General features: G+C 45.6%; 2 protein-coding genes across 9 annotated transcripts in view; one reads left to right on the forward strand and one right to left on the reverse strand.

Moving 5' to 3' along the window:
• LOC137641340 (uncharacterized) overlaps positions 1-2,917 on the forward strand; it is an 826,722-nt gene extending 823,805 nt beyond the window's left edge. For 3 of the 8 annotated variants that reach the window (XM_068373798.1, XM_068373803.1, XM_068373802.1), the window contains one exon: positions 2,745-2,916. In XM_068373798.1, coding sequence (XP_068229899.1) covers positions 2,745-2,752 — 8 coding nt within the window. In that variant the 3' untranslated portion in view covers positions 2,753-2,916. Of the gene's footprint in view, positions 1-2,744 lie in introns of all 8 variants that reach the window. The other 5 variants (XM_068373797.1, XM_068373800.1, XM_068373801.1 and 2 more) reach the window with 3 other exon arrangements.
• Positions 2,918-18,711: 15,794 nt separating this feature from the next.
• Positions 18,712-21,912, reverse strand: part of LOC137640977 (nck-associated protein 5-like) — a 34,313-nt gene continuing 31,112 nt past the window's right edge. Inside the window, exon 3 of the mRNA XM_068373432.1 lies at positions 18,712-19,113. Within this exon, the coding sequence (XP_068229533.1) occupies positions 18,712-19,113 (402 nt within the window). The remainder of the gene's footprint in view (positions 19,114-21,912) is intronic.

The raw sequence follows: 21,912 nt of genomic DNA on the forward strand, positions 1-21,912 counted from the left end.
ATGACACAACTTTTTATATGTTGTCTCTTGTGATGTATGTTATTGTATATCGATACAGTCAAGCCTCGTTGTTCACGATAGTTGGGTTAGAGACACAGGCGCGATAAGCGAATTTTCGGGAATAAATACTACATTAGGGTGGGCTAACTCGTAGCCTAAAAAGTCACTGCCCTTGCCTCGAGTGGGTGCCCGAGCTAATGATTAACACTGGAAATACTGCCTAATATTGTTTTAATTTGGTTTCCACAACAGTTTATAATCATATGCACAGTGTACAGTACATTTGCACACATATGCACTACGTACTGGACACGGTAAGGTTACAATACAGTATTGTGCTAAAGTAAAGTTTACCGAGTCGTCATCATCCCCTTACTGTTCTGCATGACCCCTTCCTATCTAGTAATACTGTACTGTAACCTAATACTCACTGATACTGTAGTGTATATTACTGTAATTTACAGTATGTACAATAATATTACTGCAGTACAGCTTAACTGTATTTACTGGAAGCGTTCAGTGTTTTCTTTCAACAGAAAACTTCAAATCTCTCTCTCTCTCTCTCTCTCTCTCTCTCTCTCTCTCTCTCTCTCTCTCTCTCTCTCTCTCTCTCATGAATCTATGTTTCTTTGCTAAGTTAATACTTTATAATCAAGCACCACAGAGCTAAAAACTATAAAATATTGTGCATCGGCAACATGAATGAAACTCCGGTTAACGTTATGCGATTCACCTCGCAGTACTGTACAAGTAAATAAAATATGAGAGAAGTATTTCAAATAAAATTATTGGAATTAATATGCTAATAGGAATATGATGGATCATGTAATAAGTGTTTTATTAAATATGAAATATCTTTCAGTAGCATGCCTTAATGATAAGGGAGTTATTTGATCCAAAAATTGAGGTTGACGATGGACTAGGCAGGGTTGATCAGCTGATTTGGATGTAAACAATGCATAAGATTATGATTCCATAAGTTTTTATTTATAAACTAGATACTGAAATGTGAATATTACATGCATTATTATTGGATACAGTTAAGTGAAACATCAGGTGGAGAGAAGGACGAAACAATATGAAAAAGAGACTTTACCTCTGCCACATCTACGCTAATTCAAATAAATTAGTGAAATCAATGAATTTGGGAAATACGAGAAGAAGGAAGGAAAAATAGGAATGGAAACATGTAGAATGAGGGATAAGAAAGGGGTCTAGAATGATTAATGAAATGAAAATGACGAATGAATGCTAGAAAAGAGAAGATGAATGAAATCGCGAAAATAAATGAGAATTAAGAGAGTTAGAAAGATACGTAGTAGATGTGTGTGGGAGAGCAAAGTAAGTTTACGAAAGGGATTTGCTAAGGAATTGGGAAAAGGATTAAGGATATAATAATAATAAGTAAAGGAAAATAATAATGTGGAGGAGATATCATACTAATATGAATGATAGGTTATATCAGTGAGGTAATTCTGTGAAAGTGAATGGTCATATCAGTGGGATAATATCGTGAAAGTGAATATAGGTTGACGACGGACTATGCAGATTTGAGAGTAAACAATGCATGAGGTTATAATTCGCTGTTTTTAATTATGAATACGATACTGAAATGTGAACATTGCATGCATTATTATTGGATACAGTTAAGTGAAACACCAGTTTAATCAAAATTTTGTTCATTTTAATTATAGCTGTAATTTTTTACCACAGTAAATGGATACACACTGAACAGAAAGGTAGGACCACCTGGGTGTAGAGATAGGTAGTGGTGCGCAGGGCTCCCAGTGTAAAGGACCGCGTGCTATTCAAAATCATCGCCCAGCTTGATGTTTATCGCAATTTTTATGAGAATTTTTATTTAATAGGTATTGATTTGTTCTTGGCCATCCCAATGATGTTGTCAACTATTAGAAATCAAATTCTTTTTGTTGGGTAAACAATCATCCAAAGATTTTTTTCCCCTCTTCTTGAAAGTGAAAAACCGAAACCACGATTAACGAGGTCCGACTGTACTTTCTTAAACAGAAATACAGCTTATTTTATAAACTAAGACCTTGAATATCTCGATAATAATTGTTTCTTTTAAATAAACAAAAATAGTGCCTTCGATTACTTTTCAACAGCTGATATCTCTCTCTCTCTCTCTCTCTCTCTCTCTCTCTCTCTCTCTCTCTCTCTCTCTCTCTCTCTCTCTCTCTCTCACACAATATTCAATTTTGTTTCGGAAGCATTATTGCATTTTAGAAAATTACGATTATTAAAATATCTAATTATGCTTTAATAAAACATTTATGTACTTTTGTTTTAAATTTTGGGTGTATTTTATCAATCTTCGTATTTTGGGTGCCGTGATCAGGTCAGCACCACAAAGCTAAAAACCATAAAATATCGTGCATCGGCAACGTGAAGGAAACTCAAGTTAACGTTATGCGATTCAACTCACAGTACAAGTAAATAAAATATGAGAGAAGCATTTCAAATTAAACTATTGAATTTAGTATGTTATATGGAAAATGATAGATCAAGTAATAATTGTTTCTTTTAGTAACTGAAATATCCTTCGGTAGCATGCCTTGATAATAAGGGAGTTATTTGATCCGAAAATTAAGGTTGACGACTGACTACGCAGGGTTTATCAGCTGATTTGAATGTAAACAATGCATGAAATTATAATTCTCTATGTTTTAATTATAAATATGATACTAAAATGTGAATAATAAATGCATTATTATTGGATACAGTTAAGTGAAACACCTGGGAGAACAGGAGGAGAGAAGGACGAAACAATACGACTAAGGGAGCGATACATGTAGACAGGAGACGGGGTTAGCCAATCCACGGACGATGACAGTTCTTTCTTCTTGCACATCCCCACCGCCAAATCTACGGTAATTCAAATAAATTAGCGAAATCAAGGAATTTGGGAAATGCGAGAAGGAATGAAAATTAGGAATGGGAATAGGTGGAATGAGAGATGAAAAAGGGGTTTAGAATGATTAATAAGATGAAAATGACAGATAAATGTTAGAAAAGAGATGAATAAAATCGCAAAAAATAGAGAGAATCTTGAGTTGGAAAGATACGTTGTTGATGTGTATGTGTGGGAGAGCAACGTAAATGTACGAAATGGCTTTGGGAAGGAATTGGGAAAAGGATTAAGGATATAATGATAAGTGACGGACAGTAATAGTGTGAAAGATATATATTATTATGGATGATAGGTTATATCAGTAAGGTAACCCGTGAAAGTGAACGGTCATATCAGTGGGATAAAATTGTGAAAGTGAATATAGGTTGTCGATGGACTACGCAGGGTCGATCAGCTGATTTGAATCCCCAAGCTCTCTGGGAAGATGCATTCCAACAACATCGACATCTATGCCTTTCCCCCATTCTGTTTGATGAGGAAGGTACTCAACAACATCAGAACATCGGTCAACCTCCCAGTGACCCTCATAGCTCTGATTTTGCATCATGCAGAATGTTTTCTGGACCCTCTGTAACTCCTGATGTAGTCTCCAAGAGAGCTCCCTCCAAGACATGATCTACTCAGACAACCACATGCCAGCATCTTCCACAAAGCCGTAGCTTTGCTATGACTTCATGCCTGGAGACTATCCAGTATCTCCTCACTCAGAGAGTGATGTCCGGATGCATGCGGAAGTAATCGGCAGCAGTCTACCTGTCAGAGTGGAATGTCTTCTGTGGTTGTTGTCGTGGAAGGGGTATCTCTCCTCGATCCCACTATTCCAGCAATAGTGGAGTTTCTTGTGTATTTCCATGAAGAAATGTGCCTTTCATTCTCGGCGGTAAAAAACTATTGCTCAGCATTAAGCCTCGCCCTTAGGCTGAGAGGAATGGCCATATCCTCATCGCTAGAACTTTCCTTACTCATACGTAGTTACGAACTTACCTGTCCTCAGTCAAAAGTAAGACCTCCCCCTCGGAACGTGGTTCGAGTTCTCAGGTCTCTGAAGAAACCTCCCTATGAACCTTTACGCCAGGCAACAGATCGCCACCTGACTTGGAAGACGGTGTTCCTGCTAGCTTTAGCCTCGGCCAAGCGAGTTGGTAACTTCATGTTCGCTCATATGACATCGCACATTCAAGGGGATGGGGAGAGGTAACGTTCCGTCTTCTTCCTTGAGTTTGTTGCCAAGACTCAGAATCCGGAAGTAGCGGATCCCCGATTCAACTCCTTCCGGATTTCTAGTCTCCGCTCTGTAACAGACGACCCTGATCATCTATTACTCTATCCAGGGAGGAGTTTGAGGCTTTACCTCAAAAGAACAGCTGCACCCTGTCCCCAGGTTGCCTTCACTTTTCGTCAGCACAGGGAGGAACAAGAGGAGAGTCACCAAGAATACCATCTTTGTTTGGATTCGCAGTCATAGACGATGGCCTGAATCCAGACCCTCGTCCTTCACATCGCCAGTGAGCCCATGATGTCAGGGGCGTAGCTACGTCCCTGGCCTTCGAAAGAAACTTTTCAGAGACGCAGGTTCTAAAGGCTGGGGTGTGGAAACGTCAAATTACGTTCACAGCCCACTACCTGCAAGACGTGACCCACAGGAGAGACTATACGTTCTTGGCAGTGTGTAGACTGCACAACAGCTGGTATAATACCTCAAGCTCCTTATTAGACAGGTAGAAGAAGGTTGAGGGTACTGTTACCCGGTTTTAGTCTGCATGAATGAAAAGATATGACTGGCTCTTATTATTTTCTTCATCCTCCCTCTCTTGCAGAAAGCAGCAGCCTGGGTTCTCTGCACAAGCTGACTTCAAACCACTGCAGGTAAACTATGCTTCCTTGTGCACTAAGTATTATGTCAATATTGTTGCGTCCCCATACCCCGGGGAAGGTGGTATTGGGAAAATCTTGGTTACAACTGTTTTTCCTACAAAGACTCGGAATAACTTTAACCTTGACAGTCACTGCTTATCTCATCACACAGCTTGCATAAGCCACAGACCTTGCATATCAAGGTTCAGTGAGGTGTAGGATTCCTTATTTTTGATACCTACCTATTCAAAATAAGGAGCCCCCGGGTAGCCAAAAAAACAAGTTTGGCAGAGATGTCCACCCTCCTAATGGATGAGTCACCCCCGTAATAAATAGCGTAGGTTTGTATTCCAGCTACGAAACAAATAACAAATTAGTAGATAATTTGTATTTTTCCTAATGATACAAACCTTTAGCTATTTATACAAACTTACCCACCAACCCTATCCCCTTGAAGTCCCACCTTCCAAGCAAAGTGAGCTCAATCACAAGTGTGTGAGTGGGAAGGGTAGCGAACTACCCCCTACCCCCCTGCTAACTAGCGGTCTGGGTAGTTAACCCTTGCTAAATTTTAATGGCTCGTCCTTTAAGTTTCGCCAAAAGTATTACCCCTAATAAATAGTTAAAGGTTTGTATCGTTAGGAAAAATACAAATTTTCTCAGAATTTGTTATATTGAAAAGAAATATGTTACGATGTTATTTATTTTCCGAAATGAAAGAAAAATAAATCGCTAAACGGATTTTGAGCGAAGCGAAAAATCTATTTTTGGGTGAGATAGCCATGTCATCCTGATGGAAGGTTCCTATTGGTAGCTTTCTAAGGGATATTTGGCTACAGTGATATTCGCAAATAATTAACCTTTAGGTCTCCAGAATTCTGACTCCTGGTGCGAATAGCCTTAAATTTTCTTAAGGATATCGCATAATATCAGGGGACGTATATCTTGATACAACACATAGCAATCTTCACCCCGAATAGCGTTTAAGTTTCGAGGGGGGAAAAGTGGCGAAAATAGAAGGGGAGCCGTTATCAAGGTTACCCTTCCTCCCGTCCTATTACGAGTATCTAGATGGCGCTGTATCCAAGATGGCGCTCATTCCTTGTAGCATTGAGCATGGTGCTACAGATATAGTATTTTCGGGAGGGATCCTGCTAAGGCCTTTTCTATAGAAAAGGAGGGCGGGTCCATCAGGACGACAGTGCTATCTCACCCAAAAACAGATTTGTTCCGTAACTGAAATACAAACCACGCTATTTAATAGGGGTATTACTTTCGGCGTAGCTGAAATGACGAGCCATTAAAATTTAACGAGGGTTTACTACCCACACCACTAGTTAGCGGGGGTTAGGGGAGGGTAGCTTGCTAACCCCCCCTCACATACACCTGTGCTTGAGCTCACTTTGCTCTCGGCTCGTATGGTAGTCGTACGTGTCCGATGTCATCCTCACCGCTCTTTGGCAGCCATTAATGCTTTCTTTGCTTTCTCTTTGTGACAGGTTTGTGTGTCAAGTTGGCCTCTGCGATTATGCGCACCTGCCCTGGATTACCCTACCGCCCTTGCGGAACATTCATGTTGGCGGTCGAAACAGACCCTCACACCCTTTGCCCTTACTGTAGAGGTCAACGGTGTGATAGTGATAACAAGTGTTTTGAGTGTAGGGAGTGGTCTACCTCCCAGTTGGAGAGGTTTTCTCTGCGACGTAAGAAGAAGTCCAGGCGGGATATTTCTCCTTCGAAGGTTTCTTTGAAAGGAGAAAAACCCAAGGACTCTTCTTCCGTTGCTCAAACCTCCTCCGAAGCTCCCACTCGGTCGGTCTCTTTCGAGAGACCGTCGAGTGGTAGCGTAGACCGTTGTACTGTTTTCCAAGCTCGGGGTTCGAGAGATGGCGTTGCCTCCCCTAGCGAGGCAGCTCCACCTCTCCCCCCGGGGGAGGATGTGTCACTAACCCATCTTTCACAGCTTTGGTCTTCCTTGGGACTCGAGGGTTCGCCCTCCAAGGAAGCATTACTTGGCTACATCCGATTGGGTGTCGCTGTCAAGCAATCGCCGACCCCGGCAGAGGTTGATCCTCTGTCGATTGTCGACGTTGTGGTGTCAGAGGTATCCAATGCGGTATCTCCTAATACCTCTGCCTCTTCAGATCCCGCAGTAGCTGAAGGCTTAGTTTCTCCCGTTCCTGCTCAACCAACGAGGGAGAAACTAAGTCCAACAGTCTCTCCTGCTGGTGTTTCTTCCCCTCGGGGGTGTTCACTTACAGAGACTCCTCTTCGGAGGACTGCAGAAGGTCAGCTTGCTGATCCAACGGCCCCCAGAGGGCGTATCCGTCACAAGGCTCGCCTTCCTCTTCGCCAGAGAGGCCTTCCTTCACCTGCGGTGAGGAGGCGCCTCTTTGGTTCTACGTCTTCGTTGCAGTCCACCGCAGAGGAGCCTCTTCAGTAATCACCGACTGTTCCTGCTCTGGTCCTGGACCTCTCTGCGGATCGTTCGCGATCCCCTTTGGTGGAAGGTCGTCCTTTTAAAGGACACGTCGACCTTCCACCCGTCAGACCTGCCGTCACCGTTCCTGAGGGCTGATGCGCGCTACGCGCCGACGAATCCTGACTTTCATGCTCGTCAGGCATCTAACCCTAATACGGGGCATCAAGGGCGTATGCGCCATCGCGCGCATACTTCCCTCACGCGCCATGCTAATGATGGGCATACGTGCCAACGTTCTCCTGCGCGCCAGGCTTTGCCTGAGCTAGGGCACCCACGCTCACTTGCGCGCCAGCAACCACCTGCACGCCAGCGCTCTCCTACGCGTCAGCGCTCTCCAACGCGTTAGCGCTCTCCAGCGCTAGTGCACTCCTGCGCGCCAGCGCTCTCCTGTATGCCAGCGTTCTCCTGCACGACAGTGATTTCCTGCCCGCCAGCACTCTCCCGCGCGCCAGTGCCCACGCACAGCAATCATCTCTCCTGCGCGCCCACGATCTTCGGATCTGAGCGTTGTTTGTAAGTCGAATGTGACTTCTCCCACGCGCCAACAGCTGTCTCCAGAGCACCAGCGTGTCGGCGTGCTCCTACTCGCGCCCACGAGGATACGCGCGTCCGCGCCCATCCTCTCCTGCAGTTGCGCGCCCACGTGCACAGGCTTCAACCGCGCGCCAGGGGTATTTCTCCTGCGTGCGCGCGTGCCCTACAGCATCTGCTGGGGCGCGCAAACTCTAGCCTGCGCTCCCGCGTGTTCAACGCCCTGATCCTGCTTGCCCACGAGCGCGCGAACATTCGCCCGCACGCACGCCATCAGTCTCCTGCGCGCTCTCCTGTGCGCACCATCATTCTAATGCGCGCAGTCTCCCGCGCGCTACCCCTGGTATTCTCCATCGCGCGAGCACCATTACGCGCCTTCGCGCGAGCGTCAATACCCTCCCCCGTGCGAGGCTGCTGGCTGCGAGGCTGCTGGCCGCGAGGCTGCTGGACAACGCACGGCAAGGTCGTCATCGCCGCATTCCCCTCCCCGCAAACGCATAACAGCGTGCATTGCGGCGGAAGGGAAACATCCAGAAAGGTCCAGGGTCCCCTTTTCTTTTCAGGCGAACCCACCTATGGGAACTCCTCCCAGGGATCTGTCTATCCCTGTCCCTCCAGAGGGAGTTTCTGACAGCGCGGCTGTCAGTCAACAACCTTAGTTCGGTGCAGTAATCAGAGCAGTTACGCAGGCTTTCAAGCCTGTTCTCTCTGAATTAGGTCACAGATCCTTGGCTGTTTCTACTCCTCTAAAGAGAAAAAGAGGAGTTCCGGACGCGGTAACTTCTCCGAGAGCTAAGTTGACTCCACGCAAGCCTTCGAGGCAGGTTCCTTCACTCCCCCAGACTTTTTCTCCTTCCCTGTTGGACGAGTACTTCCCGTCCTCAGGGGAATCACGTGAGGTGAGATGTTCCCCATCGCACCAATGAGGGAAACCCCACCTCGCGCTGAGAAGTCTTCCCGAGTAGGGGCGGAAAAGAACTTGCCACGGTCTATGTTGGAGTCCTACATCCTTCCCAGGAAGGAGTCAAAGGACTCGAAGACTGTACCAAAGTCCTCTACAAGACCTAGGACGGAGCTAACTAGCCACTCGGAGAATGTCCGCAAATCTCCCCAAGAAGAGCCTTTGGGGACAGAAGACTTCGCTGCAAGTCCAACGTCAAGGGGAGAACAACAAGAGTCAGAGTATGCGTTTTGGCAAGTTCTGACTCTGATGAGGGCTCTCAATGGGTTTGCCAACCCAGAGATCCCTCCTCGAGAGGGCAAGGTCACGGTCTCGGACCGCGTATTTGGTACTCAAAAACCTTCGAAGGCCAGTGCGGCTCTGCCCTGGTCTCAGGGGGTTTAAGAGTACCAGGGACAAGATTGCTGTACAGCTCTCTGAGTTGTCCTCCTCCAACCGTTCCAGTGCCGGCAACAAGCTTCTCCCACCTCCTCACGTACAGTAGAGGAGGTACTTCGAAATCTTGAATGAGCCTTGTTTAGCTCTTCCTCTCCACCATTCATTGGAAGAGCTTACCAGGGGAGTCCCTCTTGAGAGACACTCCAACGGACAGGTCTCGTTCTCGGCAACCGAGATCCTTAACCAGGAGAAAGTTGCGAAGTGTACTATGCAAGTCATTTCATGGCTTGACATCTGGTTAGGGACCTTAGGTATCCTGATACTCTGAGGATTTCTCCAAAGAACGTACCAGGAAAGCTATGGAGACATTCCTCCTCTCAGGCACTCGCACGATCGAGTTTCTGGCCCACCAAGTCTCGAACTTGTGGGTGAACACCATCCTGAAACGTCGGGATGCGGTGGCTGAGAGGTTCCATCAGAAGGTCCCTAGCACCGAGATCAATAGGCTCAGGCATTCTTCCTTAGAAGGAACGAACCTGTTTGAGCTTAAGGATATGGAACAGGCCGCTGAGAGGTGAAGGAAGTCTCACCAAGACTACCTCCTTCATAGGGCTTTGACATCTAAGCCCTATAAGCCTCCAGCAACCCAGCAGTCTCGTCCGACCAAGACCACGAAACCAACGGCAGCAGCGAAGGCAGTGGTGTCTAAGCCCTTTCCTGTCAAGGATAGGAAAGACAAAAAGTCCTCCAGAGGAGGTAAGAATCCTAGAGGGAGCAGCCGAGGCCGCAAACGCTAGGATTGGCAGTCCCCCTACATGTCCACGTGTGGGGGGATACCTACAAAGTTGCGCAGACAGGTGGCAGCAACTTATGGCCGATTCCTGAACGATTTCCGTAATCAGTCAGGGATATCGCGTCCCGTTCACAACATCTCTACCTCCCCTTACGACGAATCCAGTGTCATTGAGCTCCCTTGCCATGGGATCAGCAAGGGGGCAAGACCTTCGGGCAGAAGTCCAAACCCTGTTGAAGAAGGGAGCTCTCCAAAAGGTCCTTGACGGGTCCCCAGGATTCTTCAGTCGACTCTTTCTTGTGAAGAAGGCGTCTGGAGGCTGGAGACAAGTCATCGACCTTTCTCAGCCCTGAACAAGTTTGTCAAACAAACTCTAGCATGGAGACTGCAGACAACACGGTCAGACTACCAGTGAGACCGCAAGACTTCATGTGTACACTGGATCTAAAGGACGCGTACTTCCAGATTCCATCCCATCCGTCTTCAAGGAAGTACTTAGGATTCAGCCTAGACAACAAAGAGTACCAGTTCAAGGTGCTGTGTTTCGTTCTCTCCACAGCACCACAGGTTTTCACCAGAGTGTTCACCCTAATATCTTCGTGGGCACACAGGATCGGCATCCGTCTCCTCCGTTATCTGGACGACTGGTTGATCCTAGCAGACTCGGTGTCATCCCTTCTTCAACACCGGGACAAACTTCTGAGACTTTGCCAGGATCTGGGGATCATGGTAAATCTCGAGAAGTCCTCTCTGCTTCCCACTCAAAGACTGGTATATCTAGGCATGGTTATAGACACCAATCTCCACAAAGCCTTCCCATCAGACGACAGGATAGCAAGGCTGAGGAAGGTCGCAAGCCCTTTTCTCAGACGAGAAGAACTTCCAGCCCAATCGTGGTTACGTCTCCTCGGTCACCTTTCATCATTGGCTCGTCTAGTTCCCAACGGTGGCCTCAGGATGAGATCCCTCCAGTGGCGACTCAAGTCCCGGTGGAATCAAGGTTACGATTCCCCAGACGTCCTGATCCCTATGGGACCTGCGGAACGGATGGACCTTCAGTGGTGGGTGACAGACGAGAACCTACGAAGGGGAGTGGATCTTCTCGTCCTCCCCCGGATTTGATGCTGTTTTCGGACGCTTCAAAGAAAGGGTGGGGGGCCCACGTACTGCACCACACGACCTCAGGCCTGTGGTCAGAATCAGAAAAGTACCTCCATATAAATCTCCTATAGATGAAGGCCGTCTTCCTGGCCCTTCAACAGGTTCAACAATACCTGGCGGGTCACTCTGTGGTGGTGATGAGCGACAACACCACAGTAGTGGCTTACATCAACAAACAAGGAGGTACCTTTTTGAAGCAGCTATCCCATCTAGCAGTAGAGATACTGAGATGGGCCGAAATTCACTCTATTCCACTATCGGCACGCTTCATTCCAGGCAAAAGGAATGTGCTCGCCGACAATCTGAGCAGAGCGTCTCAGATAGTGAGTACCGAGTGGTCTTTGGATCATCTAGTAGCCAACAAAGTCCTGACTTTGTGGGGTTCCCCGACTGTGGATCTGTTTGCAACAGCCCTGAACTTCAAGCTTCCGCTGTACTGCTCCCCAGTCCCAGACCCCAAGGCTCTCTGGCAAGATGCTTTCCAATAACGGTGGGACAACATCGACGTTTACGCCTTTCTCACGTTCTGTCTGATGAGGAGGGTGCTCAACAAGACCAGAACATCGGTCAATCTCTCAATGACCCTCATAGCTCCGCTATGGCATCATGCGGAATGGTTTCCGGACCTATTGCAACTCCTAACGGAGCTACTGAGAGAACTCCCTCCACGGCACAATCTGCTCAGACAACCACATGCCAACATCTTCCACAAAGCCATAGCTTCGCTACGACTTCACGCCTGGAGATTATCCAGCATCTCCTCGCTGAGAGAGGATTTTCGCTGCAAGTTGCTGTCAGGATGTCTGGACATCTGCCATCTGCAGCAGTCTACCAGGCAAAGTGGAAAGTCTTCTGTGGTTGGTGTCGTGGAACGGGTATCTCTCCACTCGATGCCACTATTCCAACAATAGCGGAGTTCCTTGTGTATTTGCGTAAAGAAATACGCCTTTCAGTCTCGGCAGTGAAAGGCTATTGCTCAGCCTTAAGTCTAGCTTTCAGGCTGAAAGGAGTGGACATTTCTTCATCACTAGAACTTTCTCTACTCATACGTAGTTATGAACTTACCTGCCCTCAGTTGGAAGTGAGACCACCTCCATGGAACGTGGTTCGAGTTCTCAGGTCTCTTAAGAGACCTCCCTATGAACCATTACGCCAGACATCAGATTTGCCATCTAACCTGGAAGACGGTGTTCCTGCTAGCTTTGGCTTCGGCCAAGCGTGTTAGCGAACTTCATGGTCTCTCGTATGACATCGCCCATTCAAAGGGATTGGGGGAGGTAACGTTCAGCTTCGTCCCTGAGTTTATTGCCAAGACTCAGAATCCTGGAGTAGCGGATCCTCGGTTCGACTCCTTCCGGATTTCTAGTCTCCGTTCTGTAACAGATGACCCAGACCATCTCTTGCTATGCCCAGTAAGGAGTTTGAGGCTATACCTTAAAAGAACAGCTGCAGTCTGTCCTCATGTGCCAGCATTGTTCGTCAGCACAGGGAGGACTAAGAGGAGGGTCACCAAGAACACCATCTCTGCATGGATTCGTAGGGTAATTCATCTGCCCTTGAATCCAGATCCTCCTCCGTCACGTCGCCCTAGAGCATATGATGTCAGGGGCATAGCTACGTCCCTGGCCTTCAAAAGAAATTTCTGTGTGAAGAAGGTCCTAGAAGCGGGGGTGTGGAAGCGTCAGACAACCTTCACAGCCCACTACCTGCAAGACGTGACCCACAGGAGGCTCGATACGTTCTCTATCGGTCCTGTGGTGGTGACTGCACAACAGCTGGTTTAAAACCTCAAGTAGCAGAAGACTGAGGGCATTGTTACCCGGTTTTAGTCTGCATGAATGAAAAGGTTTGACTGGCCCTTATTCTTTTCTTCATCATCCCTTCTCTTGGGGAAAGCAGCATCCTGGGTTCTCTGCATAGCTGACCTCAAACCACTGCAGGTAAACCATGTTCCCTTGTGTTCCTAGTATTAAGTTAATACTGTCACATCCCCATACCCTGACGAGGTGGTATTGGGAAAGTCCTAGTTTACAAGTTTCCATCTAAAGAATTCAGAACAACTTCCTAGGACGAGTCACACTTCGTAATACCTCCACACACAGCTTGCATAGGCCGCAGTCCTTGCATAGCAAGGTTCTAGCGAGGTGCAGGGACTCCTTATTTCTTGGGTGCTGACACACTCAAATAACGTGTCCCCGGGCAAAGCCAAAAAGCCAGTACTGGCTGGGACGTCCACCCTTCCTAATGGGTGAGTCACCCCTATTAAATAGCGTGGTTTGTATTTCAGTTACGGAACAAATGACAAATTTGTAGATAATTTATATTTTTCTTAACTATACAAACCTTAGCTATTTAATCAAACTTGCCCGCCAGCCCTATCCCCCTTGAAGTCCTACCTCCAAGCAAAGTGAGCTGAAGCACAGGTGTGTGTGTGGGGGGGGGGGTGTTAGCAACCTACCCTCCCCTACCCCTGCTAACTAGCTGTGTGGGTAATAAACCCTCGTTAAATTTTAATGGCTCGTCATTTCAGCTACGCCGAAAGTAATACCCCTATTAAATAGGCAAGGTTTGTATAGTTAGGAAAAATACAAATTATATACGAATTTGTCATTTTTCGCTTCGCTCAAAATCCGTTTTTTGGGCTCAAGCCATGTCGTCCTGATGGAAGTTTACCAGAGAATTACTAGAAAGTACTGTATCTATGGATTTTATAGGGGCCTTCACCTTGGGACAAATTTTCCTATGGTTATGCAGACCATTGAGACATATGACGTTACTGTTATACGTCATTACTACTAATCATAGACGATGTTAGTGCCTCCTGCCCCCTGCAGGGAAGAGTCATACTAGACAGTAGGAAAGGGTTCTCAAGGTTTGCATATATTGTATGAACGAACATAGTATCAACTATATATACAAGAGTCTCACGATTTGTATAATGTGTTGGAATACGTCAACTAAATATGCAAGAGTCTCACAGTTTGTATAATTGTGTTGGAACATTGCATCAGCTAGATATATAAGAGTCTCATAGTTTGTATAATGTATCGGAACATAGCATCAACTAGATATACAAAAGTTTCACTGTTTGTATTTCGTGTTGGAGCAAAAGTATCAGCTATATATATTGTCCCACCATACAATAATATGAAGTTTTACCTAGGTACAAAAGTTTCACTGTTTGTATTTCGTGTTGGAGCAAAAGTATCAGCTATATATATTGTCCCACCATACAATAATATGAAGTTTTACCTAGGTAACTGGGTAAGAAAACTCTGGCTTGTATTTTATTTCTATCAATTGTACGGCGAAATAAGACGCAATTACACATTTCACAATAAATGATCAAGCATAAAATAACATGTGTAATATATGTTAATATATGTAATGAGAAATATACCATAGGCAACATGATACAGAAAAATTTTGTTTCCACCCGAAAGGGAAGAAATGGTTAGTGCCACACTTGAATTTGAAAATTATATCAAAATTTTCTAGTTTTCTGTAATGTTGGATATTATCAACACTGTGTAAAGTACACACGGCACAAGTGTTATCTGTATAGTTCTCCACCTGAAATAATTTGAACAGTCTTTAGTGTCACCATGGTGACACTTACTAAACAAGTATTGCACTGGAAGGTGTCAACACCCTTACCCGATAATTGAAAGTCCCAATCAATTCACAGTTCATCGCAGTACTAGACGACAGGTTTTAACACACTACCAGCCGCCACCACAAAATGCTTCAACTCATGCCCCTGTTTTGCATAATGTTTATAGAAGACTGGATGATTTCCATCCAGTGTACGAGCGAAGACGCTCAAAATCCATATACTGAAAGAAGTTCAGTGATGAAGCAATTTTCCTTGGATCATGACCTGCGGGTGTACTGTCAGGATCCGCTCTGCGAATAAAGTAGGTGAGCTTTGCCCTCAGTTGTTTTAGGGATAAGTTTGATCCTGAAGTTTCTCCTTTAAAGAGCTGTCCTCCCCTGAAGTCTGAAGTTCTTCGAAGATAGACCTTTAAACATTCTACTGGACACAGCAAGACATCTTCCTTCAGAGGGCAGATTCTCCAGGGACCCCATCTCTTAGTGGGTAGCTCGTTCTTAGCGAGAAAGGTTGGATCAGGAAAAAGATTCAGTTCTCCCGCTTCTGTGAACTGAATATGGCTTTCATCTCTGGATAGGGCTACTATTTCACTAACTCTAGCCCCCGAGTCTATAGCAAACAGGAAAATTACTTTCTGAGTTGGGTCCTTAAGAGAGCAATCTTCATTGTTCACTGTTGAAGCATAGTGTAGGACCTTGTCCAGGGACCATGAAATGGGCTTTGGAGGGGCTGCAGGCCTGAATCTAGCACATGCCTTAGGGATCTTGTTAAAGATTTCATTCGACAGGTCTACTTGGAAGGGGTATAGCAGAGGTCTGGTCAGAGCCGACTTACACGTAGTTATTGTGTTGGCTGCTAGACCTTGTTTATGAATGTGGATAAAGAAGGACAGACAAAAGTCCATTGAGATTTCTTTTGGTCCTTTTGCTTTGACGAAAGCAATCCACTTTTTCTTAGACGATTCATATTGTCTCCTAGTTGACTTTGACTTGTATTCTTCTAAAAAGTCTATACTGCCTTTTGAGATCCCAAATCTTTTCTTCACCGCTAAGGAGAGAAAATTTGGGTTCTCTGTGATGAAGTGAAGACAGTCGACTTCTGGACCTGTTGAGATAGTGCTGGGTTTGGAAGAGGGACCAGCCTCAGCTTCAGTTCCATTACCAGAGGGAACCAGTTGCTCTTTGGCCACTTGGGAGCCACTAAAGCTGCCATTCCCCGAAAGGATCTCAGCCTGTTGAGGACCTTCATTAGGAGATTGGTCTGAGGGAACAGGTAAATCCGGTTCCATTGGTTCCAATTGAGGGACATGGCGTCAGTCGTCTCCGCTAGAGGGTCCTCGTATGGGGCTACATATCGAGGTAGTTTCTTTTTGTCGCTCATCGCGAAGAGGTCAATCTGCAGTTCCGGGACTTGATGAAGATGAAGGAAAATGAATCTGCGTCTAGGGACCATTCTGACTCTATCAGCTTTAGCCTGGATAGAGCGCCCGCCGTGACATTGCGGAACCCTTGAAGGTGAACTGCTGACAAATGCCATCTCTTTTTTTCCACCAGGCAGAAGATGGCCAATATCACTTGGTTGATCTGGGGCGATCTCGAGCCTTGACGGTTCAGACATCTCATTATCGCTTTGCTGTCTAGGATCAGGCTGATATGCGAGGGGAGAGTTTCTTCAACGTCAAAAGGACTACCATGGCCTCCAAAATGTTGATGTGAAAGATCTTTAATAGAGAAGACCAGGTCCCTTTGATTTTCCGTTGATGGGAGTGACCTCCCCATCGTTCTGTGGAGGCACCCGAGTGGATGGTCACCGATGGTGGAGGTGGTTGCAAGGGCACAGTTCTCTTTAGGTTCTTGGCCTTCGACCATGGCTTGAGAAGTGATCGTAGTAAGGTCGGTATCGGTCTTCTTTGATCTCTTCGAGTATTTGATGCGCATCTTCTCCAGACTCCTGACACATCTTTCAGTTGTGCTTTTAGCACTGGGTCTGTCACGGCTGCAAAGTGGAGAGAGCCCAGTACTCTTTCCTGTTGGTGTCTTGAGATCCTGTCGGATTTCAGTAGTCTTTTGACAGATCCTGCAATCTCTCTCTTCTTACCTGGGAGAATGGAGAGACGGTGTGACTTCAAATTCCAATGGACTCCCAGCCATTGAAACTCTTAAGCTGGAGAAAGTCGAGACTTCTTGATGTTGATCTTGAATCCCAGATGTTCCAGGAACTGGATCACTTTCTTGGATGTTTGCAGACAAGCCGTCCTGGATGCTGCCCACACCAGCCAGTCGTCCAGGTACGCTGCTACCTGAACGCCTCCTAGGCGTATTTGTTGAACGACTGCGTCTGCCAGTTTCGTGAAAATCCTTGGGGTTATGTTTAGTCCGAAGGGCATGGCTCTGAAGACGTACTTTTTCTTCTGTAGCCTGAATCCTAGGTAGGAGGAGAGGGAGCGGTTAACTGGAATATGCCAATAAGCATCTGCCAGGTCTATCGAGACTGTGTACGCCCCTTTTGGTAACAGGGTCCTTATGTGTTGAAGGGTTAACATCCTGAACTTGTTGAGTGGCGACAAGTCCAGAATGACTCTGAGTTTGTCTGAGTCCCTCTTGGGAACACAAAACAACCTTCCCTGGAATTTGATGGACTTTGCCCTCCTTATTACCTGTTGGCTCAATAGTTCTAGGGTATATTCTTTAAGTACGGGGGTGGAGTGTTGGAAGAATTGAGGGAATGATGGTGGAGCCTCATTCCAGCTCCATCCAAGTCCGTTCTTGATTAGGCTGTGGTCCCAAGGATCGAAGGTCCAACGATCCTGAAATTGTTGGAGCCTCCCTCCTACCCGAAGCATCTCATTGCTTCTGTTTTCCGGAGGATTCACCTCCCTGACCGCGTCTTCCCTTAACCCCCTTTCCTCGTGAGGGGTGTTTTGAGGAGCCCCGTCTAGAGCTTCTACCTTTGGGACGAAAGGTAGTGTTCTGCCTCTCAAACGCAGGGTTAAATGCTGGTGACGGGGTAACCAGCTGCTGAGGTACCATGTGGTAAGTGGTTTGCGGTTGAGCAACCACTTGGGGCACCGCGGTCATGGTGACTGTGGGATGTTGTTGTTTAGCTGGCCGAGAGGGTAATCTAGGTCTCTTAGTCTTCTTCTTAGGCTGGGGACCCTCATCTGGAGAAGACTTCCTTTTAGCTGACATGCCCCACTTTTGGAGAAGGTACCTATTCTCCGTGGCAGCTTTGTGAACTACCTCCTTGACCACTTCGTTTGGGAAGAGGCCTTTACCCCAGATATTGGACACTATCATCTTCCTGGGTTCGTGTTTTACCGCTGCTGAAGCAAACACGAACTCTCTACATGCCCTTCTGGCTGTAATAAAGCCGTACAGGTCCTTTACCAAGGTAGCCATGTGCATCTTGGCCATGACCATGTTTATATCTGGGGTGCTCTTCAAGCCTGCAGCCATCTCCAAACAATTCTGTAGGGATAGAGATGCCGCTAGTCTTTCTTTCGTTTCTTGCTCCCTACGCAAGAGAAATTCTGACAGCTTTGGGATATCTGCCTCCATCTTCCCAACCGAGAAGATAAGGTGGACTTCCTTCCAATCCTTATCTTCCGTGGGCAGGGCTAACAACACTCATCCAGTGTAGGACAAGGTTTGCCTGCCTCTATCGCCTTGACAACGGCTTTAAGAGTCTTCGATGTAAAGGGGAAGTCTAGTGAAGCTGGAGCAAGAAAGGTAGGATGTTTCTTGCTGAGGGCCGACACCTTAGAATTAGTGTAGCCCACCTGCTTTAGGCTGCTTGATAAGAGAACCTGTGCCTTGTCATGGTCGAATACTATTACCTCCTTGGGTTCCGTCTCTTCCTTCGACGCTGGTTCCAGCTTCAGACGAATGAAGCAGTCTGGGTAAGCAATGAAGCTTGGCCAGAACTGAATGTCATCAACAGGGACGGCTCCCAACTTCTCCGAAATAAAGAGTTTGCCGTTGATAATCGTCATGTACTCCGCATATCTTCAGGGATTAGTTTCGGAGCAGGTGGGGAGGTCTTGAACTCTGGGTCTCTTGTGAGACCCACGTGAGGCGGAGAGTCGAGCTATATGCATTTCAAGTTTCGCTTCCCTTTCTTCGCCTTGTTTGCGAATGCTCTCCATCAGCACTGTAAGATTGGCCAGTGCCTGTCTCATGTCATTTGATGGAGGGGTGGAAGATGTTGAGGGTAACGGCTCCCGAGCCGGCACCGACGGAAGGGACTCTGAATCAACTTCATCATCTTCTTCAGGAGTCAATGTAGACTCCTCCTTGTGATCTTCCTTGAGAAGATCCTTCTCAGTGTCCGAGGACACCTCAGACATCCTCTCCTCTTGATGGATGTCCATGCCTTCTAATGCATCACTGACTTCCGTTTCGACGGCAATCTGGATGCATGGTATTTCGGGTCATGTCTGGGGTATGACGGCTTCAATACCCACTTTAGGGAACAGCAAGTTGCTCATCCTTTCATTAGGAAGGTACGGTCCCGTCGAGTTCTTTTGGAACCCATGTACCCATCTACGCAGCTTTTCTCATGCTGCATCCCTTGACTCCGCTGACTTGGGGTCGTCAAAACCTTCGGTAACCAAGGCCCGGCATACGTTGCAGCTTTGGGGGTACCAGTACTGTAGGGCTTCGTTAGTGGTGGTGCAGGGGGCATGAGCCCTACACCCTTTGTGGTGGCAAAAGTCCTTACTTCTGACGTTGCAGAAGATGACGTCGCACTTCACTAGGTCCTCCTGTAAAGAGAGGAAATGTAAATGAGTATGCTGTAGTTTATCTCATCTGATAAACAAATATGTAAAATATTACTATTGATATTTTAACCATTATAGTTTAGGATAGTCAAGCTAGAAAGGAACTAGGAAAGACACATACTTGTGTTTCCTGTCCAGTCAATTGCTGTGACCTCCCCCAAAATTAAAGCCATAGAGTCTTCCTATTCAGGAAACCCAAGGAAAGGGTTCTAACCCTTAGAGGTAGATAAGTGTAACTTAACACTTGCCCTTCCTAAGGTCTTTAATATTGTGGGTAAATTGTTAACTGATTAGCTATCAGTGTATTGAAAGAGATCTTTCTTTCAATATATGATTGGTCTCAACAATAGACTGTGCATGGATACACAGGGTATGTTGGAAAGTAACTACTGTATAATATATACAGTACTATAGTTTTCTGTGTGCAGTATGCAAATATACTGGCTACTGTATAATCATATACAGTGGAACCTCTACATACGATTGTTCCTTCAAATTTTTGTCTCGACACCCGAAGTAATGCTCCAACATCCGTTGTAGATCTTGTTTACGCCGGTAGATTGCAGCATGTAAGAAGGACGACATTGAGCGTCGAGTGCTCTGTTCTCTGTTCTTGTGTGTATCGTGTGGTTGTCCTCTGTTTGGTCTGTTATTAACAGTGCTTATTTTCTTCCTTTTCTTGCATTTCCTTTTTGATTTTACCTATAATCATGGTGCCTAATAAGCTAAGTTTCAGTACAGGTAGTGATGAGAAATGGAAGAAGGCAATTCTTTCATTAGAATTGAAGCAAGAAATTATAGAAAAACATGAGAGCAGTGTGTATGTGAGTGATATGGCTAAACAATATGGCCGGAATAGGCCTATGATATCGACGATCATCAAGCAAAAGGCAGCCATTAAAGCAGTCAAACCATCGAAGAGGATCATCATTATTACAAGATATCGTAGAAATACCCTGGAAGAGATAAAACGCCTTTTGTTGATAGGGATAAAGGACAAAGAGATTGTTGGCAACAATCATTTGTGAGAAGGGCCAGTGTGATGAACAGAAAGAAAGAAAAAAGTGAAACAAAGAAAACTAAGATAGCATTAACAAGCTCTTTTAAAAAAGTCCTCTCTCTTTTTCTGTTTCTCTCTAAACATAGCATTAACATGTTCTTTAAATAAAATCTCTCTCTCTCTCTCTCTTGTTCTTCTTCGCTGTTATAGTGTTAGAGACGTCTATTATTTTTCCGAGAGAGAGAGAGAGAGAGAGAGAGAGAGAGAGAGAGAGAGAGAGAGAGAGAGAGAGAAAGAGAGAGATTAAACAAAAATGTGTTTAGAGTATATAAGATTTTTAACAGCGTCAACGAGTTGAAAGACAATTAAATGTAACTGAGAAAGTAATAACAGCAAATCTGAATTCCTTTATTAACTAAAACAAATATTGATACAAACACACTCGTGTGCGTATGCACAAACACACACACACACACAGGTGTACGAATTGCTACGCAGTAGGAGACAGACGGTCGGGGAGGAGGTAGAGATGGTGACTGCGATAACGTACCGTAACCCGTCACTGAAAGTGATGAAAATTAAAAATCAAAAGAAAAAAAAAATTTAAAAATATGAAATAGAAAAATAGAAAAAATATAAATAAGCAAAGTTAGATTAAGGTTTCCATAGTGTAAGTTACGGTATGTTATCGCAGTCACCATCTCTACCTCCTCGCCGATCGTGTCTCCTCTTGCGTAGGAATTCCTACACCTGTGTGTGTGTGTTTGTGCATACGCACACGAGTGTGTTTGTATCAATATTTGTTTTAGTTAATAAAGGAATTCAGATTCGCTGATACAGTGGAACCTCTACATACGAATGTCCTAACATACGAATTTTCCAACATCCAAAGTAAAATTCGACCAAATTTCTGTCTCGACACCCGAAGTGTTGCTCCAACATACGAAGTAAACATTACACGTACGCGTGGAATTTTCTCGAAAGCGTCCAGCGTCGTTTGTTGTTGACGCCGCTAGACGGCAGTCCTCTCATCTCGTGCGCATCGTGTAGTTGTCCTCTATTCGCTCAGTTTTAACAGTGTTTTTTATCTTCCTTTTTCACGTGTTGTTTTCTGTGTTCCGTAATCATGGGTCCTAAAAAGCTTAGTTCAGGAAGTAGTAGTAGTGGTGAGAAAAGGAGGAAGTCTATGCTTTCATTAGAATTAAAGCAAGAAATAATAGAAAAGCATGAGCGAGGTGTACATGTTAGCGATCTGGCTAAACAATATGGCCGGAATATGTCTACGATCTCGACGATCATAAAACAGAAGGCAGCCATTAAATCAGTGAAACCACCGAAGGGATCACGATTATTTCCAAACGTTGTAGCTCTACCCTTAAAGAGATGGAACGACTTTTGTTAATATGGATCAAAGACAAGGAGATTGT

This window comes from Palaemon carinicauda, chromosome 5 (assembly GCF_036898095.1).
Source record: "Palaemon carinicauda isolate YSFRI2023 chromosome 5, ASM3689809v2, whole genome shotgun sequence".
Taxonomy (NCBI): domain Eukaryota; kingdom Metazoa; phylum Arthropoda; class Malacostraca; order Decapoda; family Palaemonidae; genus Palaemon; species Palaemon carinicauda.